At 52.2% G+C, this 18,662-nt stretch overlaps 6 protein-coding genes across 6 annotated transcripts; 3 read left to right on the forward strand and 3 right to left on the reverse strand.

The window, feature by feature from the left end:
* Positions 1–741: 741 nt before the first annotated feature.
* On the forward strand, positions 742–1,699 carry J4E83_009768 (uncharacterized protein; the record flags this gene model as incomplete). The annotated part of the gene is made up of 2 exons (XM_049336653.1): positions 742–822; positions 878–1,699. The coding sequence occupies 2 exons, from the start codon at positions 742–744 to the stop codon at positions 1,697–1,699; spliced, it is 903 nt and encodes a 300-aa protein (XP_049184235.1).
* Positions 1,700–2,328: 629 nt separating this feature from the next.
* Positions 2,329–3,312, forward strand: J4E83_009769 (uncharacterized protein; the record flags this gene model as incomplete). The annotated part of the gene is made up of 1 exon (XM_049336654.1): positions 2,329–3,312. One exon carries the CDS (start codon positions 2,329–2,331, stop codon positions 3,310–3,312), a length of 984 nt encoding a protein of 327 aa, XP_049184236.1.
* Positions 3,313–3,394: 82 nt separating this feature from the next.
* J4E83_009770 (uncharacterized protein) lies at positions 3,395–4,537 on the reverse strand (the record flags this gene model as incomplete). Its single annotated transcript, XM_049336655.1, has 1 exon — positions 3,395–4,537. One exon carries the CDS (start codon positions 4,535–4,537, stop codon positions 3,395–3,397), a length of 1,143 nt encoding a protein of 380 aa, XP_049184237.1.
* A 4,673-nt stretch (positions 4,538–9,210) lies between these two features.
* On the reverse strand, positions 9,211–10,381 carry J4E83_009771 (uncharacterized protein; the record flags this gene model as incomplete). The annotated part of the gene is made up of 2 exons (XM_049336656.1): positions 9,211–9,923; positions 9,973–10,381. The coding sequence occupies 2 exons, from the start codon at positions 10,379–10,381 to the stop codon at positions 9,211–9,213; spliced, it is 1,122 nt and encodes a 373-aa protein (XP_049184238.1).
* Positions 10,382–13,338: 2,957 nt separating this feature from the next.
* J4E83_009772 (uncharacterized protein) lies at positions 13,339–14,983 on the forward strand (the record flags this gene model as incomplete). Its single annotated transcript, XM_049336657.1, has 2 exons — positions 13,339–13,477; positions 13,530–14,983. The coding sequence occupies 2 exons, from the start codon at positions 13,339–13,341 to the stop codon at positions 14,981–14,983; spliced, it is 1,593 nt and encodes a 530-aa protein (XP_049184239.1).
* Positions 14,984–15,284: 301 nt separating this feature from the next.
* Positions 15,285–16,945, reverse strand: J4E83_009773 (uncharacterized protein; the record flags this gene model as incomplete). Its single annotated transcript, XM_049336658.1, has 2 exons — positions 15,285–15,865; positions 16,606–16,945. 2 exons carry the CDS (start codon positions 16,943–16,945, stop codon positions 15,285–15,287), a joined length of 921 nt encoding a protein of 306 aa, XP_049184240.1.
* Positions 16,946–18,662: the final 1,717 nt, after the last annotated feature.

An 18,662-nucleotide genomic window follows, 5' to 3' on the forward strand; every position in this document is an offset into this window, starting at 1 on the left:
CAGCAGTGCGACCTTTCTTTGTCATATGATAACTTGATGTAACGGTCGCAGGTTTGCTGTACTTCCAATGGCCATCGGGGTGAAGCTTGCGCTCTTGTCAGTAAAGTAGCCGGGTATGATAGCGTCTGTCTTCGAATTTATCGCTGAAAGCTAGGATCGACCAGGCTTGATCCGTTTCGAATGGAAGTGAAGAAGGCAGCCGCTTCTGATCGATAGGGTATTTGCGTCCCCGTGTTAAAGGACAGATGATACCAAATTATGTGATGTGAAGTGCAGACGTGAGCATGAGTACGTGTGAATGCCTCGAGATTACATGGCATAGGAAGATTTGGAGGCGTTTACGACAAGGTAGTCTGTAGGGAAACATCGTGCGGGTACGGGAACAATCTCCTCATAGGTACGGTGAACTTCTCTGCCGTGCGATTGTCACGGAATGTGTGTTAGATGGGGCCGGATCGCCAGCGCTGAGCCGTCTCAGAGCATGAAGATGAATTAAGAAGCAGTCGCTACGAAGACAGGTGGACGTGCGAGGAAGATTGTAGACCGCGATGGTTGTGGGTGGGCGTTGGAGTGTTGTGATGACGCGCGCTTACCTTGGAAGGTACGCGGCGACAAGCCCGAGCCTTTCGGACGCTAAACTTCATTGCGACAGGATCGCGCTTACTAAGTATCGCGAACACTTTCTACGCTCTATGCATACCTTCATCTTATTGACTCACCCCGCTGTGTCGACCTTTTGAAATGCCGGATATAACAGCCAACGATGGTATTCATCTGCACTACGAGACATATGGCTCTCCCGGTGCCGCTCCCTTGATCTTGGTGAGCTCCCCGCCATCGAGCGCGTACCGCCACCAGGCCTGACATTGGTCGCTAGCTGCACGGCTTCACGGGTTCAGGCGCAGTCTTCAAGCGCAACGTTGCCGCACTCGCAAAAGCTCATCATGTCATCATTCCCGATTTGCGCGGCCACGGCGACTCCGGTAAACCAAAAGCCGGTTATAACGTGGCACGCCTAGCAATGGATCTCAAGAACTTGATCGAGTTCTTCGGTTTCCGCGACGGTACCATCAAAGCCATAGGCACGAGCCTAGGTGCAGCTATCCTATGGAGCTACAGCGAATTGTTCACGACTGGTGCGTTCTCACACGTGGTTTTCGTGGACCAAGCTCCATTGCAGAATTATCTTGAGGATTGGGGTCCTGAGTTCGGCAATCTCGGATGCAACAATCTAGAAGCACTGAACGCGATGCAAAAGACACTGATTGCAAACCCGAAAGAGGCGCACCTCGGTACTATCGCAGCGTGCCTGGGCTACAGATCCCACCCGCGACCCCGAGACCCTCCGGCGGATTCGGCACAGTGGGAAGATGACGAAGCGTTCTTCCTGGCTGAGGCCCTGAAAGGCGATGGGTGGTGGTATGGGAAGCTCATGGCTGATCATACGGCGAACGATTGGCGACATCCTATCGCTCATGCTTTCGGACCAGAGAGCGGTAGTGAAACTAAGGTGCTGGTTGTCGCAAGTAGCCGAAGTGGATGTTTCCCAGCTGCGGGACCGCTCAAGGTGGTGGAGCTGGTGAATGGAGGCGAAAAGGAAGGATTTGCAAAGGGAGTGACGGTGGACTGGGGTGGCCATTGGTGTTATTGGGAGAAGCCGGAGATGTTCAATGCGCTTGTCATTAACTTTTTTTCGTGAGCGTAATGTACGCTGTGTTGACTTGATGCTGCTGCGACAGAGTAGTTTGTATTATTAGTCATCTCAACGTTCATACCTGATGATCCTATTTCATATCCAAAGGAACGAGAGGGGTAAAGCTTGCACGCAACAAATTTTTCTGCGGGCGTGTCAAACCCTGCAGAGCGCCGCTAATGAGTGGCATATGGACAAAAAGCTGGCGAAAATATACCACAGTGGGGATTGTCAAGCATTCATCCACAGAGCCACTTCTAAACCGCCGGCATCCTGCTTGTATATGGCTGAGCGGCCGTAAAAGACCACTATGTGGGGTTCCCCAGGCTAAAGATGCGGCTCCCGGAGGCTCTGGGGCTAGCGCATCTGAGTTGTGGCTCGTAGCGAGCAGGTCTGCCTCGAGACGAGCATGACTCGCCTCGATCCCCGCAACGCTGTCACGTATATATGCTCAATTGGCCGCATCTTCATCGCATTATCATCGCCCATCTCTTCATTGTGCAAGCAATATACTCTCAGCTTCTTCGTCGCATTGCATAGCTCTCAATCCAAGATCGTGAGTTCCAGAATCGAAGCCCTGATCACCGCAAACCTCATCCAAGAGTTTTGAAGACCTCGGGAGCAAACCACCAAAAATGTCGAACAACATCCTCATCACCGGCGGCGCCGGCTTTCTGGGCCCTATGCTCGCCGCCAAGTTGGCAAAAGACCCTTCAAACAACATCGTCCTGACCGACCTGCGCACACCCCAACGGCCAGCCGGCATCTCAGACTCTGCATCCAACCTAGAGCTCACGGCAGGAGACCTGACTTCACAATCAGACATCGACAAACTCCTCTCCATGCGCCCCCAATGGTCAGCAATCTTCCTTTTCCACGGCATCATGTCCGTCGGCTGCGAAGAGAACCCCGCGCTTTCCACCAAAGTAAACCTAGACGCCACGCTCTCCGTTCTTACATCCATCTCAAAACTTCAACAATCTACCAAACCCCGCATTGTCTACGCTTCCACCCAGGCTGTGTACGGACCGCCTTACACGGCAACAGGACCCATCACAGATGATACGCCCGCGACGCCAATTGGCGTGTACGGCACCCACAAGGCCATAATGGAGAAGCACATCGATGATCTCAATCGCCGCGGTCTAATCGACGCCTTCTCCGTGCGTCTACCGACCGTCGTCGTCCGTCCAGGCGCACCATCGCGATCAGCAGCAGCATTCCTGAGCGGCCTACTCCGCGAGCCACTAGCCGGACTCGAATGCATCGTGCCCATTAGCGACCGATCAGCACGCCAAATGATCTGCTCGCCACGCGTCATGATCGAGAACTTTGTGCGCGTCATGAAGGCCCCATCAGATGCTATGCCCTCGCATATCCGAGCGGTGTATATGCCGGGAATCAGTGTCACGCTTGGAGACATGTACGCGGCGTTCGAGGCGGTAGTTGGAAAGGAGAAGCTGAGCCTGTTGAGAGAGGAGGTGGATGAGGAAGCGAAGAGGTTGTTGGATAGCTGGCCGCAGACTGCGGAGTTTGGGAATGCGACGAGGATGGGGCTATTGTTTGACGAGAGTTGCGAGCAGATATATAGGGAGTATGCTGATAGTTTGAAGGCGTAGGTTTTGAAGTAACATTATATTTTACTTTCAACATCCACATTCCAGATAATCATCGCATGTCGCAAGCACACCGACCGCTTACTCATGCAATAGTCTTGAAATATACGTCCTCCTCGATCCTTTCGACGTCCAAACACCCCAACTTCTCCATATCCACCTCCCACCTCTCCATCTTTTCTTCTCGCGTGCCAGCCAGCAAGTCCTCTTTCTTTCCGTACTGCCACCGTCTAAAGCCCGAAGGCCCACTAACTCGAGCCTTATACGTGCGACCAGCCTTCAGCCCTTCCATACTGCGAATATATTCTTTCTCGTTGCCCAATCTTTCCAAAGTACATTCAAATCGCCACGGTCTGTTCATTGAGATCTCGACAAAGTCACCATCGTCCGGGAACACTGGGTGGGGATCGTAATCGTAGCAGACGAAGACGGCACCCCATTCGACCTTCTCTCCGGTATCATCATCTCGACAATCGATTAGTTGGTCGATACAATGCAGGTCTCCGGAGCAGAAGTTGGTGACCGAGAGTGGGGAGCGTGATTTATCGAACACGAAGGGCTCGGGACTGTCGGTCGTGTATTCGATGACGAAGGTGAAGGGATCTGGACCATTGAGATGAGCTTTGCTGGGCATCTCCAGCCTGGCGAAAAGTTTGGGTGGCGCTTGGTCGTCGTGGACGGTGAAGTAGTATGTGCCGGCTCGCTCACGATGAACGGGCAGCTTCTGCGCTGAGGTGAGGCTTTCAGGATTGCCATCGAACTCATCCGTATAACATGCGATCACTTCGCCAGCTTTCTCAGACAACCGTAAACCGTATGTACGCCCGGGCTGTAAGATGTCTTTCCACACAACATGTGTTGTTTCAGTTGACACACCAATCGACACTTCCCGATACTGTGGAAATGCCGTCGGGGGTATGCTGTACTGGCCTTTCTTAGGTGACGTGAAAGATGGCAGCATGATAACACCTTCATCTTCCTTACCAGATTGCACGAGTTCGAACAGTCCAGACCTTAATGCCTGTAGGACAGTGTTTCGCCCCCTTCCAACAACAGTGAGACCATTGCAAAACAGAGTTATCGGGCGCTCTGTCTCTGGGGTTGTAACTATGAGGTGGCCAAGGCTACGACGTTGTTTGCGGTTCAGCTGGAACGAGTCGTTGGGTTCCAGCTCCTCTGCCTCAAACCGGAGGGATATGATATTGCTACTATCATGACCCGATCTCATCTGTCATATTGAGCGAGTGCTTCTTGATGCGTGTAGCCCAGATTTGGAACAGATTCGAGCGACAGGCGTGTTGGGGTGAAGGTAAGGATTTCGTAGCTGTCGAATGCGATCAACGATTGCGCACCAACAGGTTATATTTGACGGTATCTGTGGCTGATAGAGAGACTGCGCGCTGACAAGTGTGGGATTAGTTTAGGCTTCAGTCTAGATGAGAGGCGCATGCCCTTCTCCTTTGATGCTTCGTCGACGGCGGCACAGCTCTGACGTCACATCAAAACAAGAATCAGAAGGGATGACGCTTGGCGCGTTGCCAAAGGAAGCTCATAACACCGCGCACCCACTTAAGAATCCCTCAAAATTCGCACTTCATGGCAGCATTCCAAGAATACGCATCTTCCTATCTGCTATCGCCACAATGATGGTCATAGCCAGGCTTATTCAAGACCGCGAAGTGTGCCAACCTGGTCTAGACATAGTTCCAGGTTTGATTCAGTACTCCCTGCGCTCTAACTGAACCGACCCCGTTTAGACATGGAGTTATGCGTGCTATGCGATGTGTATCGATGATCACGTTTCTTAGTCCGACGCGTCTTTTGCCGAGCAGTAGGAGGTGGGCTCTCAGAAGATCTTGCTAATCTCCTTCCTGATGGACTGTCTATCCGCGGTTGTGAACGTAATTGTGACTGAGTGTGCCGGATCCGCTCATCGGATGCCTTTTTTACCGCTATTTTCATATCCGCAAGTATTTCTTGAGATGATAAGGGTGGTTCGTTCCTCAACAATTGTTGGATTTTGGGAACGTGAGGGTCCGCCCCGTACTGCAAGGAAGTGAGAAAGATATAGGAGAGGAAACTGTTGGGGTCTTCGTTCCTGACGCCCCATTGGAAGCCACGGTGCATAGCTTCAAGGAGACTCTCCCATAGAGTGCGACCATCGCACGTAGTGTTCAGATCCATTCCATGATCAAGCAGAATGCGGTATTGTATGCTGCGTGGTAGCATCGAATCACCCCAGGACAACTGGGGATGCGACAATATTTGGCACACACCTGAGAACCATCCTAGATCGGAATTGTCATTGTAGACCAAGGAAAGGTCCGCGTCGTGTCGTAAGAATTCGCTCAAGAGTTTGTGATGGCCTTCCTGCGAGGCACTGGGTAAATGGGGAGAGTCTCGCGCTATCATCCGTAGGAATTCCTTGGTCAAGGTTGTGCCCTGTATTGGGGCATTGGGATCAAGACCATGGCTGAACAGATATCGGAGATACCTTAACGTATTCAGCGGACTCTCGTTCGAGTCAGAAACTTTGCGATTGAGTATCTCCACCCAGTTCCCATTTGCCAATTTCACATCTACGCCCTTTTCGAGGAAAAGCTTCAGGACGGTCAAGCATTGCTCTGAATGGACGCCGTCCATCAAGCTCATTACTTGGCTTGCAAATATGGTCCAGCTAGATGCGCCATCCACGACAGCATTAGGGTCTGCTCCAAGTCCAAACAAAACTTTCACTAAATGCGGTGAAGGCACGTCGCCAATTCGGCGTGAAGTGGATGGGTTGAGCCTGTCGCTGGGTGGGCCTGACATGTCATGTTGGGGGGAGACGGCGTGTAAACACCAGTCGTATGTCTCACCGATGTCGACATCGACCGGGCACGCTATCGCGTGCTTGAGGATATGATCGAGGTCTAGCACGACACTGCTTGTGTGCATGCGATATATCAGATACTCTTCATGCCCGAGCGAAGCTGCAAACCGCAACATGAAGCAATCCAGTCCGCACATTATATGGGATGGTCTTGTGCGCCCATTTTCCAGCTCTGCCTGGTCAATAACCTCAAAACAATGAGATGTATCACCCGTTTCGAGAGCACCTGCACTAGCCAGCTCCACCGCTAGCTTCAGTGTAGTAGTGCACGTATGCTCATCGATAAACTTCGATTCGGCGATCAATGCGCGGCTTATAGCAATCAAGGTGTTCGGCTCCTGAGAGGCCCACACATGAAGTTTGTCCCTCATGCGCTTCGTAGCTAGGAAGTCACTCAAGGTACGGTGTAAGAAGTCCACTTTAGTCTGAGCCCCAATATCATCCGCGGAGGCAGTCTCTAAGAGACCTTTAAATCGACCGTTGAGCCTCCGCTGGGTCAGAGAAGCACGTTCTTGGATCTCAGAGTGTCGCCACGTCTTGCTGGGCATATCGAACCCGAAAGTAGTGTTTCCGTCGTCCAGGAAGTAGTAATGGATCAACTTCAAGGGATGTGGGCTCCGCATGGCGGCAAGAAAGGTACCAGCCATCCGGCTTCGATAGATGTCTTCTACAGATATAAGTATCTGCTCAAAGAACTCTTCCAGATCTGAAGGCATCGTACGTAAGCGTTCTCGTAATATGGGGATAGGGTCCTCGTTGTCGATGCCGTTGCGCAGCGATCTGACTACCAGGCGAACCCAGAGGAAAACTCCTTGCGCTCGCTCTCCAATATCTTGTACCAGACTCCGAAGGAGGGTTGGTTCGGATCTCATGTAGGAACCATGCGATAGCAGATTTTCCCGTGCAAACAGCTCGATATCTGGCCTGGTAAACTCGTGAACTCGAAGCATTTGTGGAGTGGCCTTTCCAAATGAATCTTGGAAACAGTTCCACGGCCTACTTGAAAGACACATTTTGACGTTCGGAGCCGTGGATAGGTCTCGCAATGTGTCAATTACGTCCCAGCTGTCCCCATAGTACTCGTCCAGGCCGTCTATATGGAAGTAGAACCTGGTATTCATAGCGGGTTGTGAGCGGAACAAGGCGAATGACCTTTGTAACTCAGGAAGGGTCCATGGGCTCAGTGATGTGATTTCATAAGCTTGAGGTTGAGATTGGGATTGAGGCCCAGCATCCCACCTTTCCGGACATAATTTTGGAGCCAACTCGGGGCAAACTTGAAGTATATGATGTAGGAGTGTTTGGAGAAGTCCTTCCAAGGACTTTTGCATCTGCTGTCCTGGTAACCAAAAGTAAAAACACACTTTGGCCAACGGTGCATCTCCGGACCAAACACGAAGATGTCGTATAGTCTGTTCATGGTCAAAGAGATATTTCATCAATGTTGACTTTCCGGAACCTGTTGAGGCGGTAAGTTAAGGAGTGACGGACTGTGAGCCACTCGGACCCACCTGGCTTTCCGGTGATCCAGTAGATCCCACTTCCACACCGCAGCCATTGAGTGAACCCCGTATCTGGCTGTGAAGAAGACGACTGAAATGCACGAGCGCGGTATATCCAAGAGAAGGTTCTTCGATGCGCATCTTTGATGGCGCTTTGTCTTGTGTGCATGGACTCGTAGCGAAGACTGGCGATGATCCTATGACAATGGGAGGCCTGATGAACGTTATAAGAAAGCAGAGAAAATCTATCATGCAATGCCTTCCAGAAACTATCGCCGTGGAGTCCCAGAACATGGGTCTGAGTAGCTTGGAGCTGAGAGGCCAAGGCTTGAATCTGTGCAGTGATGTCTAAGGCTACCTGAAGATTCTTCTGTTCCAATTCTTTGAACATTTGGATGAGCTGGATTTGACTGTCACTATTTTCATCGTTTCATAAGTAATGACGACGCGTATCGAATAGTATGACGAGACGTTACCTTGTGTCAGACACCAGATGCATGGTTACCTGGTCTCTGAGCAGTGCCAGCCTTGCCTTCAATTCTTCGATGTGTGCTTTTCCCCATACAGACTTGAGAGCTTTCCGAAAGCTCTGCCACCTTCTTGGTGTATCTTCAGGTCCCAATACATTATGCTTGCGCTTGAGTGCCGCAAGCGCATCCAAAAGTTCTTTGGCAACGGTGTCGCATCGAGTCGCGATCTCAGATAGCCGTGTAGACGATGAGCCTGTAGTTGAATTTATCTTTTTACTGAAAATCCTAATGTCCCGAGACACCATGTTGAGGTCGACATTCTCGTCCAATGTGCCCGATGCGGACTGATGCAATTCCCTCGTCTTCGACACAAGAACAAAGCTGAAAGAGATAAATTGGATGATGTTTCCGGCAAGACCAATGGCAGCAAGACTTTCTGCCATTCTGATATTGTTCTTTTTGAAGTGAATCGCAAAGGCGTGTCAGACCGGGACGCGGCCAACCATAATTATAGTTCGAAGCGGTACAGCTGCGCAGCCGTTCCAGGCCCCACCATCATCAGGCTGAGGGCTGTGTTGATGTGTGGCGATCCGTGATTCGATGCGAGGACGACAGCGGTGACACGACATGCTGCGCGCATTTCGGCAAGGCAGAATGATGCTCTCATGAAGCATCGTTCCGGTGAGGTGTGGCGGTTTTGGCTGGTGACGATTGGAGGCTACGAGCTCTGGTGCTTGGCGATGTCCAGGTGCGCCTGCCTCCACACCGGCAAGGCACACGCAGACGGCAAGAACACGACTCCACGACATCCTTTGAGTGGAGCTGACATCAAAACAATATTAGTGGCAATGCAATGCATGCGACAAATTACCTAGAGATGATCCATTAGGTAGGGAAGCGAAATGTACATTGCGGGGTTTGACATTGGCTCACCACAGCCTATTAGCATCGCTCGAGCCCCTACGCTTGCGAAGCATTCCTGATGCTAAGCAGACTGCACACGTGAGATTGCGATGCGCCAGCCTCATCTTCCCGCCACCATGCAACTCTTCGCTTCCTATACTCTGCCCCTCAACCACTCGCCCGCCCGCTTAGCCATATTCACAGCCTCCTGGTTAAACCCCAGAAGATGGCCAAGAAGGAGAATGTCATGTGGGACATTCTCTTCAATATCCAATTGCAAATCATTGCCTGCCTCCTTCATCTTCTCCGCCCACTCCACAATATCAAAGTATAGCACCTCTCCGCTGCCCGTGTTCACAAACATGGGCACCCCAGTCTTGAACGTCCGATTCTTCTGCGACACATAAGGCTGCGACAGCACCTTGTCCCCACCCTCGCCCGCATACGCGGTTGTGCCCCACGCCGTGAAGGGCGGCGAGATGTAGTCTGTAGCGTAGTTTCGGTTGTCGTGGACGTAGGAGCCGGAGGTATCGGCAGGGTTGGTCCACGGTGACCAGAGGAGCGCGGAGGAGGGGGCGGGTAGACCGAGTTCGGAGCCGTAGTCGGTGATGTAGCGAAGGAGCGCGATGGCGAGGTTGCCGCCTGCTGAGTCACCCGAGAGGATGATGTTCTTCGGGGAGATATTGAGGTCGTTCAGCAGGTATAGGTATGATGTCAGACTGTCTTGGAGGGCGGCTGGGAACGGGTTCGACGTCTTCGAGACGGGCAGGGTCGAGAGGCGGTATTGCGGGCAGAAGACGTGCGTGGCTGGTGTGTGTTTGAGGAGTTTCTTTGCCATGGGTCCGCTGGCTGCTGTTCGTCCATCCCCTAGAAGGAGTTAGTGGACGCATCTGAGTAGTGGAAACGTCATGCTCACCCGTGACGAAAGCTCCGCCGTGGATATGGAGAACCACCTTAGTGTTCTTATCACTGCCCGTGGTCAAAGGCGCAGGAAACCACGTCGCCCCGATTTCCACAGGCACAATGTCCTTGTTGCTCCTCAATGGCCCCTTGTATGCATCGCTCTTCGCCGGCTTGATGACTACGAAGCGCTCCTTCTCTTGCTCCGGCGTCAGGGGTAGTGGCGTAGCAACCTGCACCTTTGACACGTGCCATAGACCAGAGAAGAAGGCGTGTACGGTGATAGCCTGTCGAAGAGTCCAGCTGGGATGCTGGCGACCGAGAACGAGGAACTTGATGAGGATGATAGGGAAGCGCACGAGCTCGAAGCCCAGGGCGCCGAGCCCATACACGGCCTTTACGGGATGTTGCGTGAGGTCCACCATTGCGCTCGTGGCAGTGTCGACAGAGATGAAGAGAGCTCCATTGCGGGACTAGGAACTTATAACGCGATGACGATGGTGTGCCGCTTGCCTGTGATTGTTGAGGGGCGGCTGGTTCTGAGGATCTGAGCCGAGGTCCTTGGCGCTGCTAGCTCACGATCTCCAAAACTACCCCACATCTGTACCTCGACTTTTCCTACCTTTGCCCTTATCGACTTAGGAGAAACGCATTTTGGTACGCACCGCGTTTGGTCCGGCGACCTCGCAACGCGTTCTCGAGCACGCGATGACGACCCGATGTCAAGGAGCTTACGTTCAGGCGACTTACGCGTTCCGGACGACTTTCCGGCGTGTTGGTCCAACTTTATCCTACCAGATCCCTTACAGACAGGCACACATACTGGGGCACCCTGACGCCTGTCAAGCGGGAATCTAGAGCGGTTTCCTCACCTCACGCCTCTACCAGGTTGCTTGAAGGGAAAGAGCTTGGGATACATGACGTCACGTTGCAAGATCATACAAGTAATTCACTGTAATCTTTTGGATTCGGGTATCTCAATCTTCTCCATATCTTTCCAACATCGGTAAGCCTTTCCTAGGCTCGGTTCGTACCATCACCGGCCGATTGCTGTCGCGTGAGGGGCTTCTCTTTCTCATCTCAAGAGGGACGCACCGTTGACTGCCATAATGAACGTTTGACCGAAGCCGAGATGACAGGCAAAGATGCCAGTCGAATTGGACTCGCTTCTGAGCCTAAGGATTATAACGACGTTCCCTTTTCGGCACGGGAGGCACGTAGTCTTCATCAGTGTCTTCCTGGTCATAGTGCCAGATCAATGCCATGATATCACCCCGCGTGGTACATGTATCGCGACTGAGCTTTGTGTTCCGCCCTTGATCAATACGCTTTTGTATTTTTTCCTTGACTTCGTCCAGCTTTCCTGTCGTGAGCCTCGCTAGATCCAGGAGGAGGATTAGAAATTCCTCACCCCATCTCTCGATGTCATTGGTGTGCCTATAGCTTAGGCCATTTGGAAGTGCTTCTTGGACGTGTTGTATATTCCAACGACTGCAGATCTCGTTGATCACCTCGTTGATGACTGGTTCGGGGGTAGGAGACCGTGACAGTTGCGCGTTGGGTGTCATGGTTGATGTCGATTGACAGGATCTTGCGATGGTCTTGGTTGCGGTTGCAATACCTTGCTTGGGTCGTAGAGAGTCGCCGGTTGGTGTGGAGAGACTGTGATCATATAGGAGCTCGCGGGATTATATCGTGTCGGGGAGAGATGTGTGACTGAACAAGGTCGCCATCCATCGGTCCAAATGAGGAGTGATCACACAGAAGCTCACATCTCGACTTTCACCCGAATCAAAACGCCTGCGGTTTACCTCGCGCTCGCACCGGTGAAAGCGATAGCCTAGATGCATCGCGGATCTCAGTACCTTTCTGATAATGACTTTCCAGATGACATGGTATAATGCGCAGACTCTGTCCTATAATAGGGCTGAGCCATCAGTGTAGCTGTCGGAGGCTTGCTTATATAATGTATTCAAGGTATGTGTGACGAAATTGTAGTTCGGTCCTATACCCGTCCGATTCCATGTTGAGATGACATGTCGGACCCCGTATGCCAACGGAGCAGATGTTGTCTTTTATGAGTGAAAGGCTTGTTTGATGTTTGTATCGATACAATGAATCATGAATATTCCAGCGAACTCCCATTTGGCTTGCTGTAGAGCAAGCTTTCGCGCCTTTCACACCTTCAGTGCAAGGACGAGGCGTCGGAATCGAGTGGAAGTTAGAACAATCGACTGTGAATGAGTAAAGGGATATACAGCAATGTTTTAATGTTTCAATCATTCCTGTCTCTTCATTGTGGGCAGATGACAGACCTTGAGGGAGAGGGAGAGATTTGCTTACTCAGCTCACTCTGCCAAGCCGAACCCTGGCGTCTTTCCACTCAGAGCTCCCACCAGTTTCAATCAAATCTTTGGGCTTCCATTTTACCACCGGCATCTTTCCAGCGCCGAAGAAAGTGCGCAAACCAGCGACGTTTCTTCTTATCGCATCGCCATTCCTTGCGAATATACGGGATCGTGATGCCAGACTTCAGCTGTCAGCTGTCGCACCGGCCAGAAGCTGTCAAACATGGAAGCAACAACAATACACATGCACGCTGATACCCGCCGAACGGATTTCGCCAAAGACGTCTGACTAGTGCGCTCCTCATACGATAAGCAAAAGCAGAGAACAATGGGGACGTCGCATGCATAGCCTTGCTGGCCATCATGCCTCGGTTGAGGATGTTGCCCCTTTCCGGAAGTCAGGCGCGCGCGGTACCCCATTCAACGACCTTCATCCCAAAATACACGATGGATCATTCTTGCGTAGTCGCAAACATACTGAAAAGGAACAAAAATGAACACCCACGCCGTCCAGTCGTCGTCGTTGTGGTGCTGAACAGACTGTGCTGTGTATACGAGTAGACAGCTCCGCCAAATTATGGGTACCTGTGTCCGTCAGCAATTCCGCCGAGAGAAGGCGAACCCAGACCACTTCATGTCGCGTGCACGACCCGGAGATTTTCAGGACCAATTGGCTACAAGAAAATACCAATCATGCATGGTTCGTGATGCCAAAATTAGATGACAACGGTCTAAGATCGTTTTCTAGACGAAGCTGTCCTTAGCTCTTCGGTGAGAGTAACCGCAACCCCACACCTTCCATGCTCCATCCTACATCGTATCCTGAACACGAACTTAGTCGCTGCAACGGGCACTATGGCAGCCTTTCCCGTATGCGCATTGATCATGCGCCGTTTAAGAAGCCCCGTACTGGTACCCTTTAATAGCATTGCGCATTCTAGAGGCCTTATATACCGCTGCTCGGCGCAACGGTCTTCACCATCATCATTTGACATTCGTTTAGTCCTTCGTTAGAAAATCCAAGCGCACTGATCATGAGGAGAAACCAACTAATCAGCCTTGCGCTGCTTGCCCCGAGTTGTCAAGCCTACGTCTGGCCCAGCAAGTACGACCAGCTCGATGACCTACTGTATCTGCAATCTGGGTACATCAGGAACGGAGAACTCTCAGATCGTACGTACCCATACTCCTCATTTTATCCCTCCTGCAACTTACACAACAACAGAGGTCCAGACCTGCTCATTCGGCGCTCGCCAACCAGGCATCCAAAAGGCCGCAGAATGGGTGCGAACGAACTTCCACGACGCCGTCACCCACGATGCCTCAACGGGGATCGGAGGCTTGGACGCCTCGATTCAATACGAACTCGATAGAACAGAGAATCTTGGTGCCGCGTTGAACAACACCTTATCCGATATGGCCAGTTCAGTCAACATCCGGAGCTCCGCAGCCGACGTTTTGGCCTTGTCATTGGTCATGTCTGTGGCTCGTTGCGCTGACATGCGCGTGCCTCTACGACTGGGCCGCAAGGACGCGGCAGAGGCTGGCATCAAAGGCGTACCGGAAGCGCACACCGACCTCGACACCACAAGGAAGAGATTTGAAACTGCCAGTTTAACAGAGAAGGAGATGATCACTTTGATTGCTTGCGGTCACAGCATTGGAGGTGTTCACTCAGTCGATCACCCGGAGATCGTCTCCGGTCCCGTTACCGCCGAGAACAAGGCGACTTTCGATACCACCAGCGGAGAAATGGACAACGCTGTGGTAACAGAGTACCTCAACAACTCGACGGCAAACCCATTGGTCGTCAACGCCAACAACACTTTGAACTCCGACAAGCGCATCTTCCTTGCCGACGACAACGCGACTATGCGCAAGCTTGCAGACAAGGCTTACTTCAAGTCGCAGTGTGAAGCTGCCTTCGAAAAGCTGATTCACCTCGTGCCAGGAGATGTCACACTAACGGAGCCCATGGAGCCAGCCGATATCCGTCCTTACATCACAACATACCAACTCAAGGACGGAGCAGTCGAGTTAACAGGACGTCTTCGTGTCCGAACCACACCAGTCACCGGCCGCGACGGCGACACACTCACAGCTTCTCTCATCCCAGTTTCGCGCAATGGCAGCGCATCCGCCGAGATCGTCGCCAACCGCGCTACCTACAAGTTAGGAACGTCCTCTGGATACCTAGACGAAGTGTTCCAGTGGTTCGAATTCACCCAGACACTCAACACCACCGACGTCTTCGACGCCTTCACCATCCGCGTCAACGACGAAACCTACGACAACGGCGGCACAGGCAGCTACCCCATCAACCCCAACGTTCTCTACCAACAAACTCAGTCATGCACAGCCAAGGATATCACAACAGGCGAGTGGAAGATGACCATCACCGCAGCCGTTTCCAAGGCCCTCCTCCAGAGCGGTGCTACACCACAGCTCAACGTGTCGAAGAAGACCAAGGTCCAGGGCCTTGTTATTCCTCGTCTTACACCAACGATTGTCGAGATGAGCCCTGCGGGCAAGGAGACGGCGGAGTATGTGTATTACACTGCGACGACGGTTTTGAGTGAGAGGGGGCTGGATTCTACGTTTGATATTGAGGTTGGGGAGAGTAAGGTGGAGTTTATTAATGCGAATGCGCTTACGCAGCAAGAGTGTGCGCCGTTGTAGATACCCAGTTTTTAATGACTAATTTTATCGTTCCAAAGCCCGTTTGTTCCAATTTTCTTCGAGTGACATGACGAATACCATGAATAAGAGGTGTCGTGTATTGTTAGACAGGTTTAGCGCGCGATCACGGTGCTCAGTCGCATGCAATATAATACCAAACATCCTGCACTTGCCAGTATTTCGGGTGCACGATTTTCTTGAACATCTATGAGACCAAGCCTCGGTCTAAGTCTTCCTCGTCATCTACTAATACATCATCCCCACCGACCACACCAGGAACGCCGAACCATGCAACCCAACCCTACAACTTCGAAGACAGCTTCCCGCTCTTTTGCGCCGTGTAGGTAGCGATGAGATCCATCAACGCTGGGCTAAGTACATCGTATGTCTGCAGACCCTCCTTCCTGAACTTCTCGCGTACGGCGTCCATCTCCTTTGGGTTGAAACCCTGCTCGATGATGCTGCTGACGAAGGCGGCGAACTGCGGCTCTTGCCATCCCTTCTTGTCACTGAGTTCAACGTGGACGAAGTCCAGGCCTTTGAATGGATGGTCGACGACGATGCGACCGAAGAGGTGGACGCCGCATTGCTTGCAGGCATTACGCTGGATGGCCGCTGATTCGTCGATGATGTGCAGCTTGTCGCCGTTGGCGGTCACGGAGACGTTGTCCTTTGGAATGACGCCAACGACGGAGAAGAGCGCGCCCTTTGGCTTCCAGCATTTCGAGCAGCCGCAGGCGTGGTTGTGCGCGACGTTGCCAGCGAGGGTAACTTCGACCTTCTTGGTGGGGCAATGGCAGTAGAGCTTGCCGCCGGAGAAGTTGGGGTCGCCCTTCTTGATACCGTTGTCGATGGCGGGGTGGATGGACGGCATTATGAACACTAATTTATCGATGGTTTACTTGGAACAAAAGGTGGTTGTTTGAGGTTATCTGGAGGGTGACAAAGTCGCAGATACTCAGGTACCTAGGCGCACACTATATACGGGTCCTGCGTTCCACATCGAGACTATCACCCCCTCACGGGACTGCGCAACCGATCAAGAAAGAACCGCCCCAATATGTGGTGCGACCGCACGCAATACTGATGGTATTGTGGACTGGAGGTGCGGAGCCGCATAACGTTGCCGCTTTAGGTCACTCGGCCCTTCCCCGCCTCGCTTTGGAGATTGCCGCGATACAGCTGCCTGCCCTTTGGAGGCGATGCAGATGTTCATATTCACTGCATTTCGCGAACATGAAGAGACGATCCGTCACTACAGCTTCGAGATGAGACCGACGCTTTGATGAGCATTGCATTCGGTGGTGGTGTTGCACGTGCGAAGTAGAGGATGCCTCGTATCGGCGCCCGATAAGACCCTGACTATGTTCGCAGAGGGAAAACAGTAGCCAAGAGCGGTAGTCCGCCAAAAGAGCACATCCAAAAACACCAAAGCTTGTACATCTGTCGATCCAACCTTCCATCCTGTATAGCGACCGCTCGCATAGCCGTACCCACCAAAAGCCCGCCAAGAGAGACCGAAACTACCGCCGCCTCCCAGCGAGCACCCAAGAAGACCAGCGGTGCATAAAATGTCCAGAAAACGACGGCCACCACAACAGTCCACAGCGCACGTCTCCTACCCAACTCAATTGGAATGGTACGCCGGCCACGGGCTCGATCGCCGGCTTCGTCGCGAAAGTCTTGGGCATGAATCGTTGTGCCGATGATACCAAGTGTGACCAGAAAGATCCATTGCCATGCTGCGTAGCTCATCGTAGTATCCGGGCCGAGGGCGATGCGTAGAGCGCCGCTGAAAGGGCATACGAGGCCAAGAGCACAGATGGCATTGCGCGAGATGCCGCTGAAGTCGCTTCCGCCCATATCGTGGTACAAGGTGTTGAAGACAACCCATGCGACGTACATCGGCACTACGTTGAGGCGGTAACTGACAAGTGCAAGTGCCAGGTACGCAGCAATCATCAGGATTGTAGTCTGCGCTGTGTTGATCCTTCCTGTTGGGATTGGACGCCAGGGCTTGTTGATTGCGTCTTCTTGGAGTGAGGATTCATGACACTGATTTTGCAGGCAGCATGGCAACAACATCAGCCAAAGCCATGTCAACGTTGTTGGTACTCTTCGCAACACCGCGAGACCGTCTTGGGATGGTAGATCCAAAGCCGGGCCGGAAAGAGTGGCGAGCACGCCGAAAACTGCGGGAGGGATGACCACGTCTTTTAGGTTGTCGCACGTGAAGAGGACCAAGGTGTGGGCATGGTACAGGATCTTCTTTGCGGCCCTTGATGGGCTTGTGACGAATTTAGATGTGGGATGATTGTCGATGGGTGTAGAGACATCCGTGCTCTCACCCATGTCTGACGACGTCCCCTCCATGGCAGACATGGTGTACGCAAATTGAGTAGGGTAAAGAAGTCGATGCTTGGAGTTCACCGAGGTTGAGTTGCTGTGTGTATTCCCTTCATAGCTTCCTCGTCCGTCTTTTATAGCACATCTCAGCGAACGCTGGCATATCTTGTCACTCCAGGACTGGATACAGCTTGCTATTCCCTCGCATGCCAAAATCAATACTCCTCGTGCATCCCACGTTTAGCGGAAAGATGAATGAGTGGTACGGTACCATTGTTACTTTCTGTCATATCCTGCTTACATGCCTTATCTCGCTGTAAGCCTTGCTGTCCATGTACATCACCCTCCCGATCGAGCCTCGAACATTGCCGTCGCATACTTATTGCACGGTAAATCGGCATCCGGCGACGAGCTTGTGGAAATTGAAGCTTTACGAGTGGTTGTTCATGTTGCGTCCCTGTTACGCCCGGCAGAGTGCATATAGATAGCTAAGCGACGTTGTGTGCCTTATTTGACATGAACCTTCGGCTAGCAGATGTAAAGATTAGGTTGCTGGCCATCGTCGGCTTGAGCTATGTAGCGCCATCCTGCGAAGAGAAGGTATCCAATGGAAGATGTTGATCTGAATCTTGATACGTGTTGCTTATGTCTAGGACGCATATACGCGACGTTCACGCTGTGCACTTTGCGAGGTCGTAAGCTAGATCGATCATGTGACTTCAAACATTGGGTGCGGGCTTCTTGGTATTCAACTTAGGTTCTGATTGTAGCAGTGAGGCCGATCGATGGTCCGGTGTTCCGGTAGGTGATTAGTGATCCAGGCAATCTTTCTTGGTGTTGGTGCCCAGCTTGGTCGACAGACGCTCCGTACCGCCCGCGCTCATCAAAGGCGCTGTGTTGTGTACACCACACCACGATACATTCTGTTCGTCATTGCTGGTGAAATTGTCTTGGCTCGTCGACAAGTGGCATCGTTACGGCAAGATGCTAGGGTCGTGAGCGCTTGATGTCTAGAGAGATGTTAGGAGCGGCCGTTGGCAATTCTGGAGGTGTCCGAAATATCGCAGAACTCTCTCTTAATGCTGTCCCGTTAGCTATCTGGACACTGCTACCAGAGCGGTATGTGCAATAGAGTTGCAGAGCCATAGTCCAGACGCGACAATGTGACTTGCTCATGCCGCGGAAGAATGCATCCGCGAAGGTAAGGAGTGCTAGCATAGTGCCGCCGCGTGCGCGCAAAGCCCCGACCCGTGACCTGCCTTATGTGCTTCGCCGTTTTACCCTGTCGATAAGGATGCTTGTTTTACAGTCCAGTACCTTGCGGGCGCGTCGC

This window comes from Alternaria metachromatica (genome assembly GCF_023757995.1).
Source record: "Alternaria metachromatica strain BMP 0045 chromosome Unknown scaffold_36, whole genome shotgun sequence".
NCBI lineage: Eukaryota > Fungi > Ascomycota > Dothideomycetes > Pleosporales > Pleosporaceae > Alternaria > Alternaria metachromatica.